The sequence below is a fragment of the Heloderma suspectum genome, chromosome 12 (genome assembly GCF_057233095.1).
Source record: "Heloderma suspectum isolate Gila_16-S chromosome 12, 16-S_ref, whole genome shotgun sequence".
NCBI classification, from domain to species: domain Eukaryota; kingdom Metazoa; phylum Chordata; class Lepidosauria; order Squamata; family Helodermatidae; genus Heloderma; species Heloderma suspectum.
Genome location: NC_139469.1, coordinates 7,098,891 through 7,119,539, shown reverse-complemented (window position 1 = coordinate 7,119,539; position 20,649 = coordinate 7,098,891). Strand labels below are relative to the sequence as shown.

The 20,649-nt window shown below is 41.8% G+C and overlaps 1 protein-coding gene across 9 annotated transcripts in view; it reads left to right on the top strand.

The window, feature by feature from the left end:
• Positions 1-20,649, top strand: part of MAD1L1 (mitotic arrest deficient 1 like 1) — a 635,972-nt gene that overhangs the window by 412,558 nt on the left and 202,765 nt on the right. Inside the window, exon 18 of one of the 9 annotated variants that reach the window (XM_084818236.1) lies at positions 211-20,649. This exon is cut by the window's right edge and continues 21,808 nt beyond it. The exons of the other annotated variants lie outside the window; for them this stretch is intronic. Coding sequence (XP_084674362.1) covers positions 211-253 — 43 coding nt within the window. The 3' untranslated portion in view covers positions 254-20,649. The remainder of the gene's footprint in view (positions 1-210) is intronic. 9 annotated transcript variants of the gene reach the window in all.

Sequence of the window (20,649 nt, the reverse complement as noted above, 5' to 3'; positions counted from 1 at the left end):
TCACCCCCTCCCCCTCCTCTTCATTATCATTATCAGTATTATTGGGAAGCTTTTGCTCCATATGTGCACACCTCGAATGTGCTCAGTATTATCTGGACGTTGCCACTGCTGCTTTGGAATCTGCTCACCTTGAATCTGCTTACCACGAACAGTGGGATCCTCTCACCCTAGACTGTGTTTACACCTTCCTAACTATATCTTTTCCTGTAGTCTTTCCCATTTAGTTTCCCACTTGGGTTTGCATCTGGATTAATGGAATATCTGCCTCTTTATGATTGCCAAGCTTGCCGTGTCCTTTAGCTGAAGCTCTGTGGACCCTCCTGCACTTTCTGATTGGAGTTTCTCAAGACCATCTCTGGGATGTGGAGCTAATGGTAGCAGTCTTTGTGCTTTGATGCTTTACAGTGTGCTCCAGCTGAGTATATGGACTTGGAACTTGATCAGCAGACAGACCTACCTGCCATTCATAATCTGGAGTGTCTTGGTCGAATTGCAGCTGGTTTTCTGTGCTTCTGGAGGGTATAGGACAAAGTCAGGGTACATTCATACCTTTATGCACAGAGGCTTCTGAGAAATGAGGTGTCTTAACTTTCAGAACATGAATCACAAACAAGCCCCCCGACAACCAACCTGTTTCATATCTACAGTGTGGTTCGAGTGTTATCTGGGAGCCCCTTGTCCGTCTGTTTTTTTTTTTTAACAAGCTATCAGTTGCAAAGCAAACTGAAAGTTTAGTTATGAATTTAGACATTTGGTCTGAACAGAACTTCAGCAGAAAACGTTACCATGATCGCTGCCATGGCAAGCTCTTGTAATAGTGATTATTAATTGGAATTAAATTGGGTAATGAATTAACATTAAAATAATCTAATCTTGTTGAAGTGACAAGCTGAAGACAGTAAAATTAGTCACTGTCCAGCCTGCCTGCTCCACTGATGAGTCTGTATGTGAGCACACACGTGCCCTCAGAGCATGCTGGAAAGGGATCGGATGGCATTAAATGTTCAGGGTTGGTTTCTGCTACTTCCCCTGCAGCACAGGAAGAGAAATGTTCATGTAGAGCAGGGGTGGGTAGAATTCAGACTTGCAAGGTCTTCTATGATTTTTTTCTGAAACCCCAAGATCCATCAGCTGGAGCCTGGTACAAAAGACAAGCACTTAGAACTAAAGGATTCTGAAGCTAGGAGTTTATTTTTAGTACTGGAACTCTCCTTCCACGTAAAAATCCACTCCTGATCATCCAAAGCTTTCTCCATTTCAGTGATATAATTTAGGGCAGGGGGAGTCATTTTGTTGCTGATATTATTAAACATTTGAGGTAGGGTTCATATCAACTGATATACTTCAGAAGATTTGCTGATCTACTTCACATAACCCAGAGAGCTACCTTCTGCCCTTGTTTTGCAGAGGATCCCAACTGCGTTAAATAGGCACTTGCTTCCCCACTTCCTTCACCACCACCACCACCACGCAGTATTTTACAAAGAACAGGAGTTCTGTGTGTGCAGTTTTTCAGCATGCTTGGAGGGAAAACAGGGCTGTGCTGAGTGCAAGTGAATTGTGCCCATGCAGAATGAGGCTCTGAATGTCTGGAACCTATGCTTCGTTGGGGGAGCAGGATTGTGGTGCTGAAGAAGCCATATAGTTATATTTTTTTTGCTTTTGCCTTTTCATTTTATAGTGGAGTCTAATGGAGTATTTTGTTCTCCACTGTAACCCCTTCTGGGAATAGAGCACTGCTAGTAGTAGTGATATTGTAGGGAAAATTAGAGGAGGTAGCAAAACATCCTCAAAAGCTGAGTAGGTGCTACCCAAGCTCGAAGACTTTGTGTTGATTCTTGGAGCCCTCTGCATTGACACTGATGCATAAGCCCTCTGGTTCTTTCTGTCTCTAAAGTGAAGAATGTCATCTTCCTTGCTTGTCCTGGATGGGACCCTGAACCCTCTTCCTCAGAGGATTCCAACCCCTTGTCCTGAGAGGAAGAGGCTCCAGAGTGAGTGGTTCAGAGAGAAGACTCAGCTATGGAAAGGCATCATGAGGCTTCCACCTCCCCAGGATCCAGTTTACCAGAAGGACCCCAGGAGTGGACACCCCTGTGTCCAAAGGAGGTTGCATTACTGTCTGACTCTGAGGACTCTGGCCATAAGGAAATTAGCATGCCACAGTCACTCCCATGTCGTCACAGCCTGAGATTGCCAAAACAGGCCAGGCCCCTTTAAGAGGCAAAGCCTCAGTCAGTATGGAGGTGGAGCCAACCAGCCTAAATCCAGCAACACTTCTATTTAAACATCAGTCTTGCTCTGATCCTTGCTGGAGCAACATACAGTCAACCCCATCTAGCTTCCAACCCCAGCACCACTCAGAGCTTTCTGTGGTACTGATCGCTTTCCATCTTGCTTACTAAGATACCTGATGTAACCTAACTCCTGCTCAGGATCCTGATCCATAGCAGAAGCTCAAGCTACATCACAGAGCATCATCAGAATTCATGGCCTGAAATGGAACATTGCCTGACAAGAACCCAAAGCTGAATTAATCCATGGAAGAGTAGGACCTCTTGAATCTTTCTTAAAAGGTGTGAACATGAGGAGGGCAATGTGCTGCCAAAGGTACCTTGGATTTGAAGATGTTAGGGTGACTCCATTAAGTCACTGAAGGGGAATTTAGCTTCCATGCCCAGAGAGTCAGGGGGTACTGATAAAGTCAGCAGCATAAGCAATTTTGCATCAAGGGGATCTGTAATGGTTGGCATCAATCAAAGGCTACCTGGTAGAGAGCACTTATCCTTCCATCAAGAGCAAAGGATCTACAGATCGTTGATTCTTCCCCTCTAGGATTAGTCTATGTGAGTATATATATTGCTTTCTGCCTATATTAAAAGAGTAAATGTTACTGTTCAGATGTTCCATTTCGGCACAACTTTACAGGTCCCTAAAGCACAGCACACACAGCATCGTGAAATTCTTATGCTTTATTTGTTTTCAAAAAATGCGTGCCACAGTCTCTCTGGGTGGTGTATGAAAAAGATGAAAGCAATAATTAAAATTAAACTGGACTTTGTGGCTCCAGAGAAAAGGCAGCCACATTGCTAACAGAGAGAGAGAGAGGAAATGACAGAAAGAAATCAAGAACTTGGTGGTGAAGGTGGGAATGTAAGTGAGACAAAGTGAACCAGATTTTAAAAATGCATCCAAAACCTTGAGGGCAGTTTCAAAGAGAGATCAGAAACAGCTAGATGGAAGAGAAGGAGTGTGTGTGTGTGTATGTATGAGAGAGAGAGAGATTTAGTGCTTATAGGTCTAAGGCTTCTTATGCCTCATCCAGTACCTGATGATGTAATCGGTGTGCATGATCATAAAAATGTATCTATATAGCACTTTCTGAATATCCAGAGAGCTTCTGAATATCCAGAGAGCATAAATTACCGCTTTAATCAGAACAACCTGTAAAATAGTTCAGAGTAGTCATTCCAATATTGCAAATATGGGGCTGAGACTACGACAGTAGTGGCTTCCCTAAAGCCAGCTAGTGTCCACATTCAGATATAATAAGGGGCCATAGCTTCCCAGTATAAGAATATACTGCGGAGAGCTTTGGACTCATACGCTCCCCTTTCTTCCTTCTAAGCACCCAGGAGAAGAAAATTGAAAGCATCTAATTTTGGTTTGAAAGCATCTACTTTCAGTTTGGGATAAACTACTATTTCCTGTTACATCCACATTTGTGAAAATTGGTTAGTTCAAACAAGTCAGGATCACACTGTGTTTTCAGATTCTTGTTTGTTAACTGGCAAACTAAACTAGTTAACACAGTTAGATAAACGCAGTTACCTAACTTTGGATATAACAGGAAACTTTGTGAAAGCTTTTAACCTCCTTCACTGGTGCACAGAGGAGGAGGGTGGGGGAATGCAAAATTCTGAAGCTCATCTGTGTCATGTTCTCATAACTAACAGGAAACCATGGTTTCCTGCTAAGCCTGAACTGGGCCAGTGAATTCAGAGCAGATATGAGATTTGAACCAGGGGCTCCTGGTTCACAGCTCAATCTCATATAACTGCTACATAAGCAAAAGAGGCAGGTTCCTGATGCAGGGAGCTTACATTCAGGTTGGACCCTGGTGAGTGTCTTATTTTTTGGGTGGAACTTTCAGTAGGAGAAAGGTGACTCCGCCTTTTGTAGCAGTGACACATGTTTGGCCAGTCCACTTGAAGGGAGCAGGCATTAAATGTTAGTCTTAGATACAGGGAAGGTGTGGATTTGAATTTCCAAGGTGGTTGATGGATAATGCAGGTGCTGGGGTGTGGGGAGACATCAGGTTGATGGCCCAGTTAAAATATCAGCGCATATTGTTCCTGCTAATGCAAAGCAGGAATAAGGCCACTTGATGTTTTTGAGCATCTCTTCTCTGAGGACAGAAACAGAGAGAACTTCTGTTCCTTGCTCCTAAACCCTGACAGTAGTTGAAAGTGTGCTTGTGTTTGGGGAGCATGGTGGGTTAGGAAAGACAAAGAGGGAAGCAAGAAATGCTCTCCTTAGCTGTCATGCCAGTCCCTTTGGGCGCGAGAGCCATACATCTCTCCTTAGCCAGAGGCAGTTTTGCCTTCACAAGAAGAAAGTGTAATGAGCAGTAAAGGGACCTGAAAGCCCCTTCTGTTCGTGTTGAAATAATCCACTGAAATGGAGTTCCTTATTTTATACTTCCCAGTTGCTGGGATCTGCCGTCTTCATGGTCTCTTCATAAAGAGTGGGCAATATCCAACGGTGACATTCCACAAACTCAAATAGCACCACCAAATCTTTCAGTTGCATGTGCTCCTAAAAGTGGTTGTGCCGCCTCTTGCACAAGCAGTTACACAAGCAAACCTTCAGTTGGATTGTCCACTTGCTCATAGTTCTGAACCTTGTTCCTACTAGTGCAGTGTCATTTGCACTAGCAAAATGACACAGTTGGGTACTGCCCAGTAACATCAGGACAGAGGTGGGCTGACAGTAGTCTTGTATGGTCCTATTTCTTTCTTCCTTTTTAAAAACTAGAATCCTTATGGTCTACCGCCCAGAGAGCTTCGGAACCGCCCAGAGAGCTTCAGCTATTGGGTGGTATAGAAATGAAATAATATAAATATACCAACATACTATAAAACAAAAGTATGTAGGACCTCTCAACAGATCCAAGAATAGATAGGATAGCCCAATAGATAACGAATCTATCTTGAGTGTTCCTGAGTCTTCCAGCCTTTGCTTAAGAAGCTAAGTGCCTTGCTGGATCAGACCAAGGTCCATCTACTTTAGCATTATTTATAAGAGTCCTCACCAGATAATTGGCCAGTTGTCTACCTGTGAACCACATCCTAACTTCTTCCCACTTCTGCAGCAGGAGATAATGATGTGCTCATACAAATGTATGACACTGCTTTATACCAGATCAAACTACTGGTCCATCTAGCGCAGTACTGTCTATTCCAATCAGAGATCCTTTTTAAGATGAAGATGCCAGGGAGTTGAAAGTGGGACCTTCTCCATGCCAAGTATGGACTCTGCCAGGAACTATGGCCCCTCCCACAGACCTCACAAGACTTTTGCCTTAGTCTAGACTTCCCCTGTGTTTCTTTAAAGCAGGAAGTAAACACTGTTTTTCAGCTTCTGCCTTGGTTAGTGTTTATAGCAGTATTCCCCAGCCTAGATGTTTTGGACTTCAACTCCCATCAGCTCCAGCCAGCATGACCAGTGACTAGAAATGCTGGGAGTTGTAGTTCAAATCATCTGGAGGGAATCAGGTTGAGGAAGGCTGGTTTATAGAGTTCTAGACGTCACTGTTGGAACCTTCCCTGTCACTGTCCAGACCTCCTTAGGAAAGGGACATGCAGCCTACTGCCCTTCCTTCCCTGTGGGATTGTGATAGGAATTGCCAGTTAAGGCAGTTTGCATCAGAGACACAGCCTTTGATTAGGTGTGATGTGCCATAAGGGCTGCCGGATTGCACACAATTGAAAATGCTCTTTCATTCATCAGCAGGAATGAAAAGAAAGACTTGTGCTGATGTCTCAAATTCAGGCCAACACACATTCCCTGACATTAGAAAAACCAGCCTGCCAGCATGGCAGAGCACTCTTGTGGGGTGGGGGAAGAGCCTCGGATCTTTGCTCAGCATGTTGTCAGTGCATTGTTTCACCTAGAAATCAAAGCTTCCTGTCTCGGTGAACAGCAATACATGGTGGAAACCTATTAGAGAAGGAGTGTGTAACCGGGGGACTGGGGATATATCAAGTTATGGGGGAAATTGTGTTGAGTCTCTTCATAGCAAGGAAGCGATGGGGGCAATCAAGATTTTAATAGAGTATGAGTAGGTAGACATTTGAAAAAGGGGAAGCGAAGTCCAGGAGTTATTGAATATATGCGCACAAGATCCAAGATGGCAACACTGCTGATCAGCAGAAAAGTTTACTCGGCTCACATGTTATCTCCAGGTTCCTCAATTTCCAGTTAAACACATTTAGCAGGAGCTGAAATTTGTCTGCATTCGCAATCTTCAGTAATGCCCCAAGGCTGCAATTCTCAAGTAACTTATTTCAGCGGAAATCTTGTTTGCATTAAGTGGCACCAGTTGAAAGTCAGCAGCTGGAGGACTGGAAACCTGTTACTAATACCATGGGCTTAAAATATGTTTACTCCGAAGTGTCTCTATGGGCCAGTTCAAGTGTGTATGTTCATTGATTGATGATCACAGCATCAAGCGGTGACTTGCAAGCCCTGTGTTCATCTAGGTTGCTTGTCTTTGAAGCACTTGCTTTTGGAACTAATTTGTCTGTTCAATTAAACAAGAATTTAATAAAATGTTATGAAGAGCTGGAAAACAAAGCTTGCCTTGCTACAGGAAATGAATGCCAACCCGGCAGGCTGAAGCAAGGGCTCTATTTAAAGAGTTTATATTTGCCAAGCAAACCAATGGCAGTGCATTATATGAATCTGATATGCAAAGTTGTCAGTAAAAGTGTAAACATGGTGACAGCAGGACTAGCAATTCCCATCCTAATCAAGTAAACTGAGTAACACGTCCTCCTAGCTGTGGGATACTGGAGACTGATTTCCATATTAAACGAGGGAAGCGACATAAATCCAACAATTAGATTGATATTTTAATCAGAGAAAATGCAAGAGACACACAGTTATATGGTTCCCACATGATGGTTAGCTTGACCTCCATAATCATATGTACCGTTTTCAATCTTTTTTGTGATATGATGTCCTCAAAACATGCGCTTGAATGCAGTCAACTTGCAGCTGCTTTGGGGAAAGGACTTTTACCATTCTGAATTTGAATATGGCTGGAGACTGTATTACTACCTTTTTTCTCTTAGAGCTGCAAGCTTTAATGCATTTAACTGGTAGGTGGATTAGCCAATGTTTTTTTAACTGGTGGAGCTGAGACTTAAAGATGCACTTTCTTTTTTTAAACTAAAGACCATTTCTGGTGCAATTCTGCAAGAGGGAATGAAATAAATGTAAAGATAGACTTTCTCTAGTGAGGAGCAGTACTTTTCATTTATTTATTACTTTATAAGCTACTGCACACTACCTTCAGTGCCTCAGAATGTAACAAGTTACAAGGGAAATGGTCAATTAAAATTATTTATTACATGGACAGTCTGAGTTCTAGAATGCTTGTTTTTGCCCCCCAAGAAGCCCATGAGGTCTATCAAGTGGAGAGGGCCATTTTTTACTCCTGGCATTATGCAGGTGACATTCTGTAGGTACTTAAGTGTACACCTGAAAATGTAAAGCATACAGATAAACTCTTAACACATGCCAGTTTCAATGCTCATAGCTGCAGGCCACCACAATAGCTTTCCAGAGACCTGTGACAGGCTGCATTTCCCACTTGCGTGTACACTCATTGGTAAACTCTGCTTTGCCTCAACATATGTGAAATGTCCCACAATATATGGCTTGCCCATGTGCCCCCATGAATCTGATACTGTCACCCACAGCCAAGGCAGCACAGGAACTAGTTCATTTAAGGCAAGGGGTAAGGGTGGGGGGAAAGTAGCAGATCAGCTCATGGATGAGTGGTAAGAGAGGAGCAGGTACCAGAAGGTACCATTACTGCCCTTTGATGAGGAGAACTAGCCAGCTGGGAGGTTTAGTGGAGACCATCAGGCCATAGGGAGAGGGCGGGATAGATGACTAATGAGCTTCCGTCGTGCATTAAAAACATGGTTGTTCAGGCAGGCATTTGGGGTGGGTTAGGGTATTTTTTTAAAAAAAAAATTATGGTAAAATTTTACTGTTTTAAATTGTTTATGGTGTGTTGTACATCGCCCAGAGTGGCTGGGTGACCAGTCAGATGGGCGATTAATAAATTTAATAAATAAATAAATAAATAAATAAATGACTATAGGACATGTTGACCAAGTCCACACAATCACCACAGCCCACTGTGGCGCATGCCAGCTACCCTTTTGAATATTCAAGATGCAGCGGGCAGTCATTGTGGCTTATTGTGTTGTGCAAACCCAGCAAGGGTGGCTTATGCGAGGATTAAGGATTAAACAACCCTTGTGTAACCGATGGGCTGTTTTAGCATTATGCGAGGGTTGTTTAATCCTCGTATAAGCCGCCCTTGCCAGGTTCAAATGACATGATAAGCCACGGCGACTACTCACCGCGGCTTGAATGTTCAAAATGGTTGCCAACACATGCCACAATCCACCGTGACTTAAATAAGCCACGGTGGGCTGCAGCGATCTTGCAAACTGGCCCATTATCTGCTAATAAAATGAAGGAGGTGCTGGTCATACCTGCTTAGCTATTTGTTTTTGCTTTAGGAAAATGTTTCCCACTTCCTCTGGGGCTCTCTCTTGTTGATCTTCTGGACTTGCTTCTGAAGGCTGACCATTGCAGAGAGAAATCAGGTTTTCGGGCTTAAAGATTTCTTGCATTTACATCCTGCTGATCCCCTGAAGAGTTCAGAGCAGCCCCCATATGGCTCCCAGGTGGTCTCCCATCCAGGCAATTTTCAGGGCAAAATCTGCCTTAAAAGCATCATTTGGTGGGAAAGGCGGGATGCAGATTTACTGAACAAGCAAATAAATACGTGGCTTCAGCAGTAGAGCTGTGGCAGGAGCTTTCTGGCCAGTTGAAACGTTCATGGGCCTTCCAGAAGTTTGCTGACACAATTCCCCTTTACTGGGGAAATTTACCCATGATTTAATAGGTGCACACAAGTGTAACCTGATTCAAACATAATTCTGAGGCAAAAAAAGCCCTATATCTAAATCAAAATTAGGGGGACCTTTCCCTTTCCTTTCATACCAGTCAAAAAGAAAAAGAAAAAGCCTATGGCAACATGGATTAAGAAAGCCTTCCGCAACCCGGCGCCCTCAAGATGTGTTGGAGTACAACTCCCAGCACCCACTGGGGGATGATGGGAGTTGTAGTCCAACACTTCTGGAGGGTGCCAGGTTGGGGAAGGCTGGATTAAGATGATTGTTCTCTATGCCTTTATATTTGGCTAAGACCGTGATTAAAAACACACACACCTAAGCTGGATCTAACTAATATTGTTCAGTATCTGGCACTCTGTCATTGACTTCTCCCTCCCCACTTCCGGTAGCCCATTTGCCTATAGGATAGATAAAATCAAGGAAGCGAGATTGTTTGGTTAGAGGTAAATGGCTATCCAAAATGGTCCTTTGATATCCGTGAGGCTTTAATAGGTCAGTACTGGAGCTTAATATATGAAAGGAGAGCCAGAGCAACTTGAAAAAAAACCCCCATCTAGCTAGAATCTGTACATGTGGTGTCAAAACCTTCTGATTCACAACATCAAAGGCAGCTGAGGGATCTAAAAGGATCAGCCTGGGCACTTTGAATAGTCTGATAATGTTGATTAGGTGTAGTTCCCTCATTAGGCTTTGTCGTATTGTTATCTTTGATCATACTGAAATGAGATAAAATGTGGAAGGAATGCTTTTCATATTCTTTTTTAAAGAAGAAATCCTAAATCTATAAAGGAAGAAATGTTTCTTAAAATGGATCATAGGTGCTCTCTTCCATAATATGTCAAGATAGTTCAAATGAGGATATCGTGGTCAATTTGGATTATTTCCTATAAAAACTAGAGTCAGGTTTTTGTTATCTCATCTGCCCCATAAAGTGTATTTCAAATAGGATCTGTTCCTCAAAAATTTGACTCTAGCATTACCTTAGTAGAGCTTTTTATGGAGAGTAAGATAATTATGTAATTAAGGGTACAATCCTATGCACATTTAGACAGAAAAATTATTTACACAGGGCCATGCATAACTTTAAAAGCAAGGACATGGGTTGTGGTGGATATGGAATGGGATGAGAATCCAGTGGAGGGATAGTCAAAGCAGTGGGAGAGATGAATAATTTTGGCAGCAGAAATTTGGATGTACAGATGAGAAGACTGAGGTATGATAAAAGGTCAGACAGGAGAACGTTGCAGGAAGTGGCTACAGTTTTCACCAAGTGAACAGAGAGGAACGAGCATGTTTTCACAGTGCTGAACAGGGAGGCCTGGTTTGGCAATTCATTGAATGCGCCAAGCAAAGGAGAGAAAAGATGAAGCCAGGGCTGCGGTCCCAGTAACAGACTGTGAGGGTTTTCAACAGATATAGAGAGGAATTGAGGAATGGAAGGCTTGGGAGGAAAGAGGAGTAATTTGATCTTACATGTGTTGAGTTTGAAACTATGATGAGACATCAAACTGGATATATCAGACAAGACGGCAGAGATTTGGACTAGAAAAAGGGTGGGAGGTTTGGGGTAGGCATTTATAACTGGGTGCCATCATAGTGGCAGCTACGGAATTTAATACAGTCACCCCCAAACCCAGAAAGGTGTAGTATATGTAAATCAGCAGATCAGCAGTTCTCTCTCCTCCCAAGCTACTACCAAGAGGCAAAACCAAAATTTCCCCTTTAAAAGAGGACAAAAGCCCACCTAAGTAAGGATGGGGAAAAAGTGTTTGGAAATATGTACAGCTGCAGGGAAGCACTTTATAAAAAGCATCTTTTTGGCACTGCATTAAAGGGGCTGGCACATAACAATTTTTTATTTTTTAAAAAATTATTTCTTGTTCCAGTTTAGTGTTCAGGATGCTCGGGGAAGGTTCCAACATAGCGAGGCTTTTTCCTAATTACTGAATTCCTCAGATGATTTACTTCCAAGTAGTTTGGCGTCGGCTGGTTTGCATGTGTCAGCAGTGCTGACCATCATGCTTGCAGTCCTGTCAGGACAGATTCCGTTTTGTTGGTTAGAAATCTGGAGGTGAAGCCTGCCCTGCCTGTCAAGGAGAGCCTGTGATGGGGGAAGTTGTTTGCTGCAACTAGACAAGTTAGCAATTTTACCACCTGCCACAGTGGCCTGAATTTTAGCCCTCTCGGTGACCAGGCAATAGGATGATGACAATTATATGTTGCAGAAGCCATTCCCATATGAATCAAACATGGTAGTTTTGTGGCTCTCCTTCATTTGCAGCAGTACAATTTAGCCAGTTGCCCTGCCGCCGATGAAGCAGAGTCCAGTACCAAAGAAATAGGCAGAGCTGCTAGCTTGGCTGCCTCTCACAATGAAATCCTTTATTTTCCTCTCTTTACTAGCTTTGTTTGTGTCTCATTACACAGGGCTGGTCTGAAGTGACTCACTTTTTTGGTGAATGTTTCTGGCCATGCCAAAAATTTTCTCCTGTTTTCTGCAGTTTTCTGGCATTCTTGCAAAATTGTTTATTTGTTGAAATTGCCCTCATTTGCTCTCACTTCCCATTGTCCTCAGCAATGTCACCATGGAGCCAAATTTGATTAATTGTGATTCTGTTTAAATACATCTGGTTAAGCTGTCACATCTTGGTGGGGATCTGGAGAGGAAATTAGCCCTTCATTGCCCATTAAACGAAAATGGCCATTGGCTGGAACACTTGCGTTATGAGCGAACAAAGAGTATGGGCGGGTAGAAACTCAAGTTCAACAGCTACTTGTTGCACTAAGGCCACATCAAGACCAACACCAGTGCAAAGGAACATATGGTTCCTTTTTGTAAGCATGGTGAGTTCTCTGTAGACTGGAAGCAAAACCTAAATTAAATTTGTGAGGATATGTGTTTCTTACTTTCATAGTGTAGGAATAATGCAAATATTGGTAGAACTGGATACTTCCATTTTCTAGCATGCTTTGGAAGGGCAAGTGTCTTGGGCCCAGGTCCACTGTAGTATTATGTATAGGGATTCTCTCTCCCCACCTATGACTAGATGTACATCCTTGGCATTTCAAGCGTTGATCATGCAGACATAGTCCCATGTTGTGGGCTATGTCAACACTGATCCCAGGGCTTCTGGTCGGAGCCAGTGTTGCCCTTGCAGTATTCCGCGGAACCTCTGCAGGATGCTATCTCAAACAGCTTTTTAAAAGGTTGAAAAACCTTCTCATGTCTCCCCTGGAATAAAAAGGGGAGGCAAGGTAGCATCTGGATGAAGTCTTGGTAGATTAGTCCTCTCGGCGAAGCAGCAGGGGGGGTGGATTCCGAGACTACCCTCCCAGAGCTTAATCATCGCCAAAAGTTGTTTTGAAACTCCTATCTAAATAGGAGAAATTAGGGCTGACGTGCTCCATTGTAATTTATGGATTAAGAAATACCAACACTATTGAGGAATGGTTTAAGAAATATTAACAATATTTGAGGACCTGCAAGATCTGTTTGAAGAGAAACATGGCTACAGCAAGGAGAAAAAAAGGAAGTTCATCTCCGCCTACTCCCCCTGTACCTCCTTTGGCAAAGGCTCCAAGAACTGAAAATATAGGGGAGTTATTTAGTCTGATAAAAACTTTGTCTTCACAATTTGCTGAACAGGCTAAGAGGCTGGATACAATTCAGAATTCCATCACCACCCTGCAAGGGGCTGTGGATTTAATTAACACTTCTTGGCAAAAAATGGAGGTGAAGGTTAACGAGCTGAAAGGTAGGGTGGCAGTGAATGAAACTGCGTCACAAGTTTTTTTCAACAAGTCTTTTGTCATAAATTTCTTAACTGGAGGCTTTTACACACAGGGCAAATGTACATATTATTGGTATTAAGGATTTGCCTAGTGATGTAAATTTGTCTACTTTTGTAGATAAGCTTTTGCATGAGATATTCCCTGTGCCATCAGATTATTTACTTGATATTGAGCAGGCATTCCGTGTGCCAAATGCCAAAGGGACTGGCTATACGATTATAGTCCAATTTGGAAGTATCTCCACAAAAAATTATATCCTGTGTTTGGCAAGAGGGGGTGGAAATCTTTTTTGGAAATAAGATAAAGTTATGTTATTTCCGGATTACACCAAAGAAGTTGCTGAGAAAAGAAGGCAATTCATCAAGGTGAAAAATCTGGCAAAACAAATGAACTTACAATATCACTTAAAATATCCTGCTACATTTTGCATTGTTTCTGAAGGTCAGATGAAGAAATTCCTAAATCACGAAATGGCGGAGGCATGGCTAAATGCAAAAACATGTGAGATTTCTGTTCCATCCCCATGAACTGGAATCCATAAATATGTTTTGTTAACTGACTATGTTTAGTCTGAATGACTCAGGCTAGGGCAGAGTTAATTGCTTATGTGTATATATATATCCGTCTGCTTTCTCATTTTTCTCTCTCTTTTTTTAAATCCTTTTTTTTTAAATGGATACAACATACTGTACCTAAATATACTGTTTGAGGGTGTATAGAAATGTGCACACTCATTTATATATCTAGTATAAAATATATTACTGATTGTTGTAAAGTTTTTAAGCTTTATTATCATATAACATTATAAAATTTATTAGTGATTTGTTATTATTATTATTTATCCTTTTTAATCTCCTTCCTTTTTTATTATTATTACTATCATTATTATGAGACTGGCTAGTAAGATTTTTGGCTGGTTAAATTGTTAAGCTTTACTATTATATGTTAATTGAAGAGCAATATATGGTTGCTGGAAATGAATTGTAGGCCTGCTTGCTTGCTATAAGACTGATGACATGATATGATTAATCATGCTGTACTGAATTGTAATATTGCCAATGTTTCAGGTATAATTTTTAAGTAGAATGGGATTTGAAGCCTGTGTGTACTGGAGTTTAAACTTAATCCTTTTAAATAATTTTTTCCCCTCCTTTTTGGTTATTGCTGTGTCCTCTTAAGAATATTGTATTGTTGGGAAACTGTAGCTACCGATTAGGTTGTTGGTACTGTTTATTTCATTTATAAAGACAAAAATAAAATAAAAAGTATTAAAAAACAAAACAAAACACTGATCCCAGGGAAAAACCCAGCCAGATAGAGGTAACGGTGGGGAGCTTTTGAGTAAGCTTGTTCCATCCTAATCCTCAAAGAGGAGAAACAACTCATATGCATTCATTTATTTTGTTATTAAAAAGATGTATATGCTGCCCTTTAGCTAAAAATGAAATAAAGGGCACCTTACAAAATCATAGACACAGATAAAAATGCAAAGAGAATCCTGTAAAATGACAACAGCAGGGCAGACACATACAAAGCCATAAAATCAGCAGAAAGCAGTTGAAGCTCACCAGATGAAAAACCCACTTGATGACTTGATGAAGAGCCTGGGCAAATAAAATATCTTTGGAGCAGAGCAGACATCAGATTAAGTGCCAGGCAAGCCTCCCTAGGAGGAACATTCCACGTGCGGAAAGCTGTGCCATGCTGGCTTTCCAAATGTTGCATGGAACAGATTTGGATGCTCAGACTGTTCCCATCAGAAACCTGCAGATAGTGGGCTGAGATGGTGGGAGCTCTTTCTGAACTTAATTATTGATGGGGACAATGTGCTCTTCTGTCATTTATTTAATCTTAAAATGCCAGGTAATAAAAGGGCATCTGCATCTGTTAATTGGTTAATTTGACTTGTAAGAGACTCATGCAATTTAGTCATCCAGTTTATAGGCATGCAAGAAAAAGAGAGGAAAAGCCCCTGGGCTGTGTTTTCCATCATTCTGTTCATTGCTGCCCGTGTCCATCATTAGTCTTTATAGCACAGTTGAGTGTCCCTTTAACAGTTATCCTTGCTCTGCTTGCTTGATTTTTTTTTCAAAGAGGAGAAAGCACCTTTCTGCTTCCTAGCATATGTTGCTGCAGCTCTTCGCTGTCATCTCTTTTACTCTGGTGAAGCCTAACCATATTTATTTAAATATGGTGGCCTATCCTCACTGGGAACCCACTGCTGAGGCAGCAACTTGCCTTGACGAGTTCACAGCTTGCTCTGACAAAAGCAGCAGGGTGTCTGAGGCCTTTCAGCTTCCTCTGTCCAGATTTACTTCTCCTTGGTTCCACCCCACAAGGGACGTCCCCCTGGCCTGAAAGCCAACGCTTCTCTGCTCTATGGCTTCTCACCTAGTATGTTCCCTGGGTTGTTGGGCAGGTGTTGTGAAGAAGGAAGTGCTTGGCTCTTCATGTGAATCAGGGACAGAGGAGGTGCGTCCTGGTTTGCAGGTTTGCTGCCATCAGCCTCAGGTTTGGTATTCTTGTTTGTATTCTTCAGCTGATGGTATGGTGACCCTGTGCTCAACCAGCTCATTTCCCACTGTTTCTGACCCTTGACTATTGAGGCCAGAACCCTGCCAATATTGGTGCCAGGGCGGGGAGTATTGGCTCTTGCTCTTTTTCATCATGACCTTTGGAAGGGCTTGGATTTGGGCTCTCGGTGCTGTATCCCCCAACTCCAGTTGAGAACAAAATACATGAAGTTTAAGTTTTCCTTTCCAGTGTAATGGTTTTCAAATTACATTGATATTTCCATTATGAAATTAGAATATCAAGGTTACTCATTTTAGAGCAAATGACTTTAAACTTGTATAATAAGTACCAAAACTCTTTTTTAAGCAGGAAGAGCCCAGATCTTCTTTCCAGCTTAATGAAGGGCAGCTATGTTGTATTATTATTATTATTATTATTATTATTATTATTATTATTATTTTCATTTCTATACCACCCAATAGCTGAAGCTCTCTGGGTGGTTCACAGCAGTTCACAAAATAATATACAGCAGTGTACCCACCCATATTGGGATCATTAATTTTTATGAAGAGAAGCTTGGAGAAGCAAGACCTGAAGTAGAACATTGGTCTTCATTTGGTGGATTGGGACCAGATGGGTCATGACTAGGGGCACTGTCACCATTTTCTTTGCTTATGAGGTTAGTTTGGGGAGAGGGATTAGGAGGAGAAAGATATAGAATGGAGACAGTAGAAGAAAGAGAGAAAAGAGAGAGAAAGAAATGGAGGAAAATGGGCATATATACAGCAAAAAATTGAAAGCTGAAAGCTCCAAATATTGAAAAATGAAGATGATGACTGATGTAGAATTGGGACCAGTGGTAGACATCTGTTGGAGCATCACAACCTTTTTGTGTGACCTCTTTTGCCCCCCAGCCAGTGACACACAAACCTTTATTCTTACTTGATGATAGCAGCAGTTCTGGTTGAAATCCAGACTTGCATGGTGAGGTATTGGCAGAACGTATTGGCAGAACATACTGCCTACTTAGTAGCTCAGCCTTCCCCAACCTGGTGCCCTCCAGATGTTTTGGACTACAATTCTCAGAATTCCTGACCATTGGCTGTGCTGGCTGGAGCTGACGGGTGTTGAAATCCAAAACATCTGGAGGGCACCAGATGGGGAAGGCTGTAGAAGCTGATTGTTGGTTTAAGAAGAGGGAAGACATGGTCTGGAATCAGGTCCACAGCTCCAGTGGTAGAAGATGGAATTTAAGCAGAATAGGGAGATGAATGGTATTTATGCAGGGATGGCTGAGATGAATAAAACAGTCTGTTTTGAAAGTCATTAGTCTCCATTTAAAAATGTTGAACTCTTCACTGGTGATATATTTTGTTGCTCTTCTACACCTGTTGACTATTTCCTGCATCCAAATAACACTATTACTGCTCAGATAGGCTTGTGCAGAGCTGCTGCCCAAATGTTTACACAGTGTTTACTTTATCACCATTATTGTTTTTCCTTTAAAAACAATTAAGGTGCTTCCAGGCACCAGCATCCCTTGTGATTGTGCCTGACATGTTGGAAGCAAAGCAAAAATACCTCATAGAAGAGGGACGTGTGATCACAGGAGTTTGGAACAACTGTTGCTGTTCGACTAATTTACCCCACTTGCAGATGTGGTTTTCATTCAGAAACAAGTCAGTTATTCCTTGCACTACATACCAAGTCTGGTTTGAATCACTCAACTCATTCTTGAGTTATTGTGGCCACCCCTACACAAAATCACTAAATCAGTAACTTCTCTTTTTTAAAACCCCCCAAAACCAAAATCAAACCTATAAAAATACCAGACACATTTATTCTCTTCACAATAACCTACTATTCAATAAAACATCAGTAGTTTGCTTTTAACATTTTGTGTGAATGGAATTGCATATTACTAGTTGTTGTTGTTGTTGTTGTTGTTCTTCTTCTTCTTCTTCTCCTCCTCCTCCTCCTTCTCCTCTACATTTCCATACCGCCCAAGAGCCAAAGCTCTCTGGGCGGTTTACAAAAGATTAAAATCTTAAAAATACAATATAAAAAATGATATAAAAACGGTTTACATGCAAAACAACTTAAAACACTTAACAATAAACATTCTGGGATGGGTTAAAAGCCTTATTATATGCTATCAAATGCCTAGGAGTAGGTTAACAAATATTTATTTCATTTGATTCCAGGGCCAGTAAATCTCCAAAATGGCTAAAAAAAAAAAATAAAAAAATGCCAAACCCATTTTTCTCTAAAAAATCAAAACAACACATTCCTATAACAAAATAATTTTAATATTCCGTGCACTCTGGACTACCAAATATGGACATAATAGCCTTCACCGTGTGTCCTGCACATGCAGGCTTCCATGTGGAGCACCCTCCTTGTCCATCAAGTGCACTACAGAAGAGGGCAAAGGTTCATGCACACTATTCCATAATGTGAAGAGGAATGGTGGCCCGAGAACTGGACTTTATACATATATTATCTCTCTCCCCCGCCCCCATTGAACAATTGTTGTATTTATCCTCTTAGCTCTTACCCGTGTTGCCCTAAGATGATGCCCTTCCTCCATTGCCGATCAAGCTATTTAGGCCTCTGCAATGTATATTTTCAAAGTACTGTATAAACATTAACTAATTAAGTGCATATAACATGTCCCAAAGTATGTTAAAGGAAAACTACGATGGAATATCATTGCTTGATCCTGTGTAAAACCTGACTTGAATCACTAATTATTCTCAAAAAGTGTTGTGCCTAATGGCGTGCATCAAAACAGGAAGATTACAGCAGCAGTATGGTAAGCTCATGGAGCTAGAACTGGAGAAAGGAAGAGACAGGTACGTTTTGTGCTACTTCCCCCCCCCCCCCGCCTTAGGGTTGTTTTAATGCAAGGAGAGAGGGATTGCGGTGGGGTGGGGGCAGGAAAACCTAAAAGTGGTTGCACCCGGGTGCCTAGCTGCTGCTCCATGATTTTATCTTTCCTTGCTAATAAGTATAATCAAATCTGCATTTCCTTTTGGAATTTTCATTAAAATTGCAGGACCAGTGATTACACAGCTGCCTAATTTAAGTCAGTGGGGATTTTTAAACATGTTCAGATATTTTTAAATACTGCTTAAACTTCCTTGTTTACAGTGTTATGATTAAGTGGAATTTTCTGTAGTTGTTTTCAAGCATTAGCAAAAATCCCTGCAGTTCTCCTTTATTAAACCCTTTTTTTTCGAGTGGAACAGTTGCAAGCTGCCATGGAAATGATTATTTCCTTTTCCACCTGTTCCCCTACGCCGCCTTACTGATCTGGCATGTCTGCAAACATCAGTGGGAAGCCAAAACCAGGGAAGCAACCAGGCCGTGCGTTTGTGATTCTTTCTAAGCCTCTGCTGCATTTTGGTTCTGTGTCCTTCCAAAGTCCAGTATAAATCTAAGTGTTATAGGAAGTGCTGCTTCTGTGCAAAGGAACTCTCGATAGAGTATGCTATACAAATCAGTTTGGAGGCGAGGTCCAACTTAAAGCCCCACACAGCCTTCTGGGAGAGAAAAGCGTAGCCACAGGGCTTGTGTTAAATATTGAAGCTGCCTATGTCAACTATAGTAGGTTTCTCTATGAATGTATTCTATTTGAGGGAGTAAGAATTATTATTGTGTGATGGGGGTTTAGAGAAATAGTGGATTTCCTGCATAGGCAGCGGGTTGGATAAGATACCTTTGAGTCTTCTTCCAGCTCTATTAATTTATATACTAGAGCTGTACCAAACACTCTTCAGTTTCAATTTTCTGGTTGAAATGAGCCATTTCAATATGATAGAAATGTTTCCCAAAACTTGCCTGCGTGAAATGTATTCTTTCCAAACCATGTTCATCGTCACTTTTTTTTTTCTCTACGGCTGCTGCTTTTTCTCTCCTTCTTGTTGTATTAGTCACATGGGTGCTCCCACCCAATCAGGGATCCTACACTGAATCACAGAACCTCACAAAAGCATCATTATGTAGCCAATCAGATTTGGTTATGCGACAATGTCACTGACATCAAGTGAAAAGCAAAAAAAGAAATGAATAAGGGCACAACCCTCTCCATGTTAAGATAGAAAAAAGTCCTGGGAGAAGTAGGCACCCTAAGTGGATATTTTCACAAGAAGTGATGAAAAATGGCCAAAAGCGGCAACGTTTTTTACGTAACTGAAAATATTGGAACAAAACTGTGTAGCTGTCACTCCGCTCTAATACTGTGTGTTTCTCTGTTTCATGCAGATCTGTAAATATACATACAACTAGCTACCTGCTTCCCAAAATTTGCCTGTGTATTGGCCCCAGGAGCGTAGCCAAGTCATTTGTAGTGGTAAAGGGGCCTAGAGATCCATAGTGCTTGCTTAAGTTCATTATTGGTGCAATTCCCATGCTAGTAAGCCTCTGAGCATGTGCAGATGAGTCAAAGGGCCGATAACAGCCTTCTCAGTTCATTCCTTACTAATGAGTAGCAAGCCTCATCAAGCACTCTGCCTGGGAAGTGAAGTTTCTTTACAGGTGGCTGTGCTTAAGAACCAAACACTTCTAGCCTATGCTGGGAATGAACGCTAGGGGTGCTTGCTAGTGCTATGCTGCCTTATTGCCAACATGTAGAGTATAAGACCCATTGTACCCCATGGCTCTGGGTTCAGAGAAGCTGTCTGATCCAACCATTGGGTAGACCTGTGTGCTGCAAGTTACCCAATAAAGTACTCCTTGTAAGTAAACCTTTGAGTCTGATTTATCACTATCTAGGCACTTCTAACCTAAGAGTTCAACACCCAATGCAGGGGCGACACAGTCTGGTAATTTAAAATGAAAATGTGGAACTTGATATCATTAATCTGACCATGCAGGCTGCCCTGGAGCAGGTCTTGCCTGTGACCCCTAAAAGCTCAATTCTCGATGGGCATTGCCTTCAGATGCCTCAAGGTCAACATGATCCAGAGCAGTGTGGCTACAGCCATATCAAAGGGTGGTGGAGGTTGCATTCTGAATTGCTCTGCATGAAAGTCCTAGAACAACCAAGAGCTTCAGGATGTTGTCTGGACTGCATGCCTGGAAAAAGGAAATGTTCCGTTTAGAAAGATAAATGCGT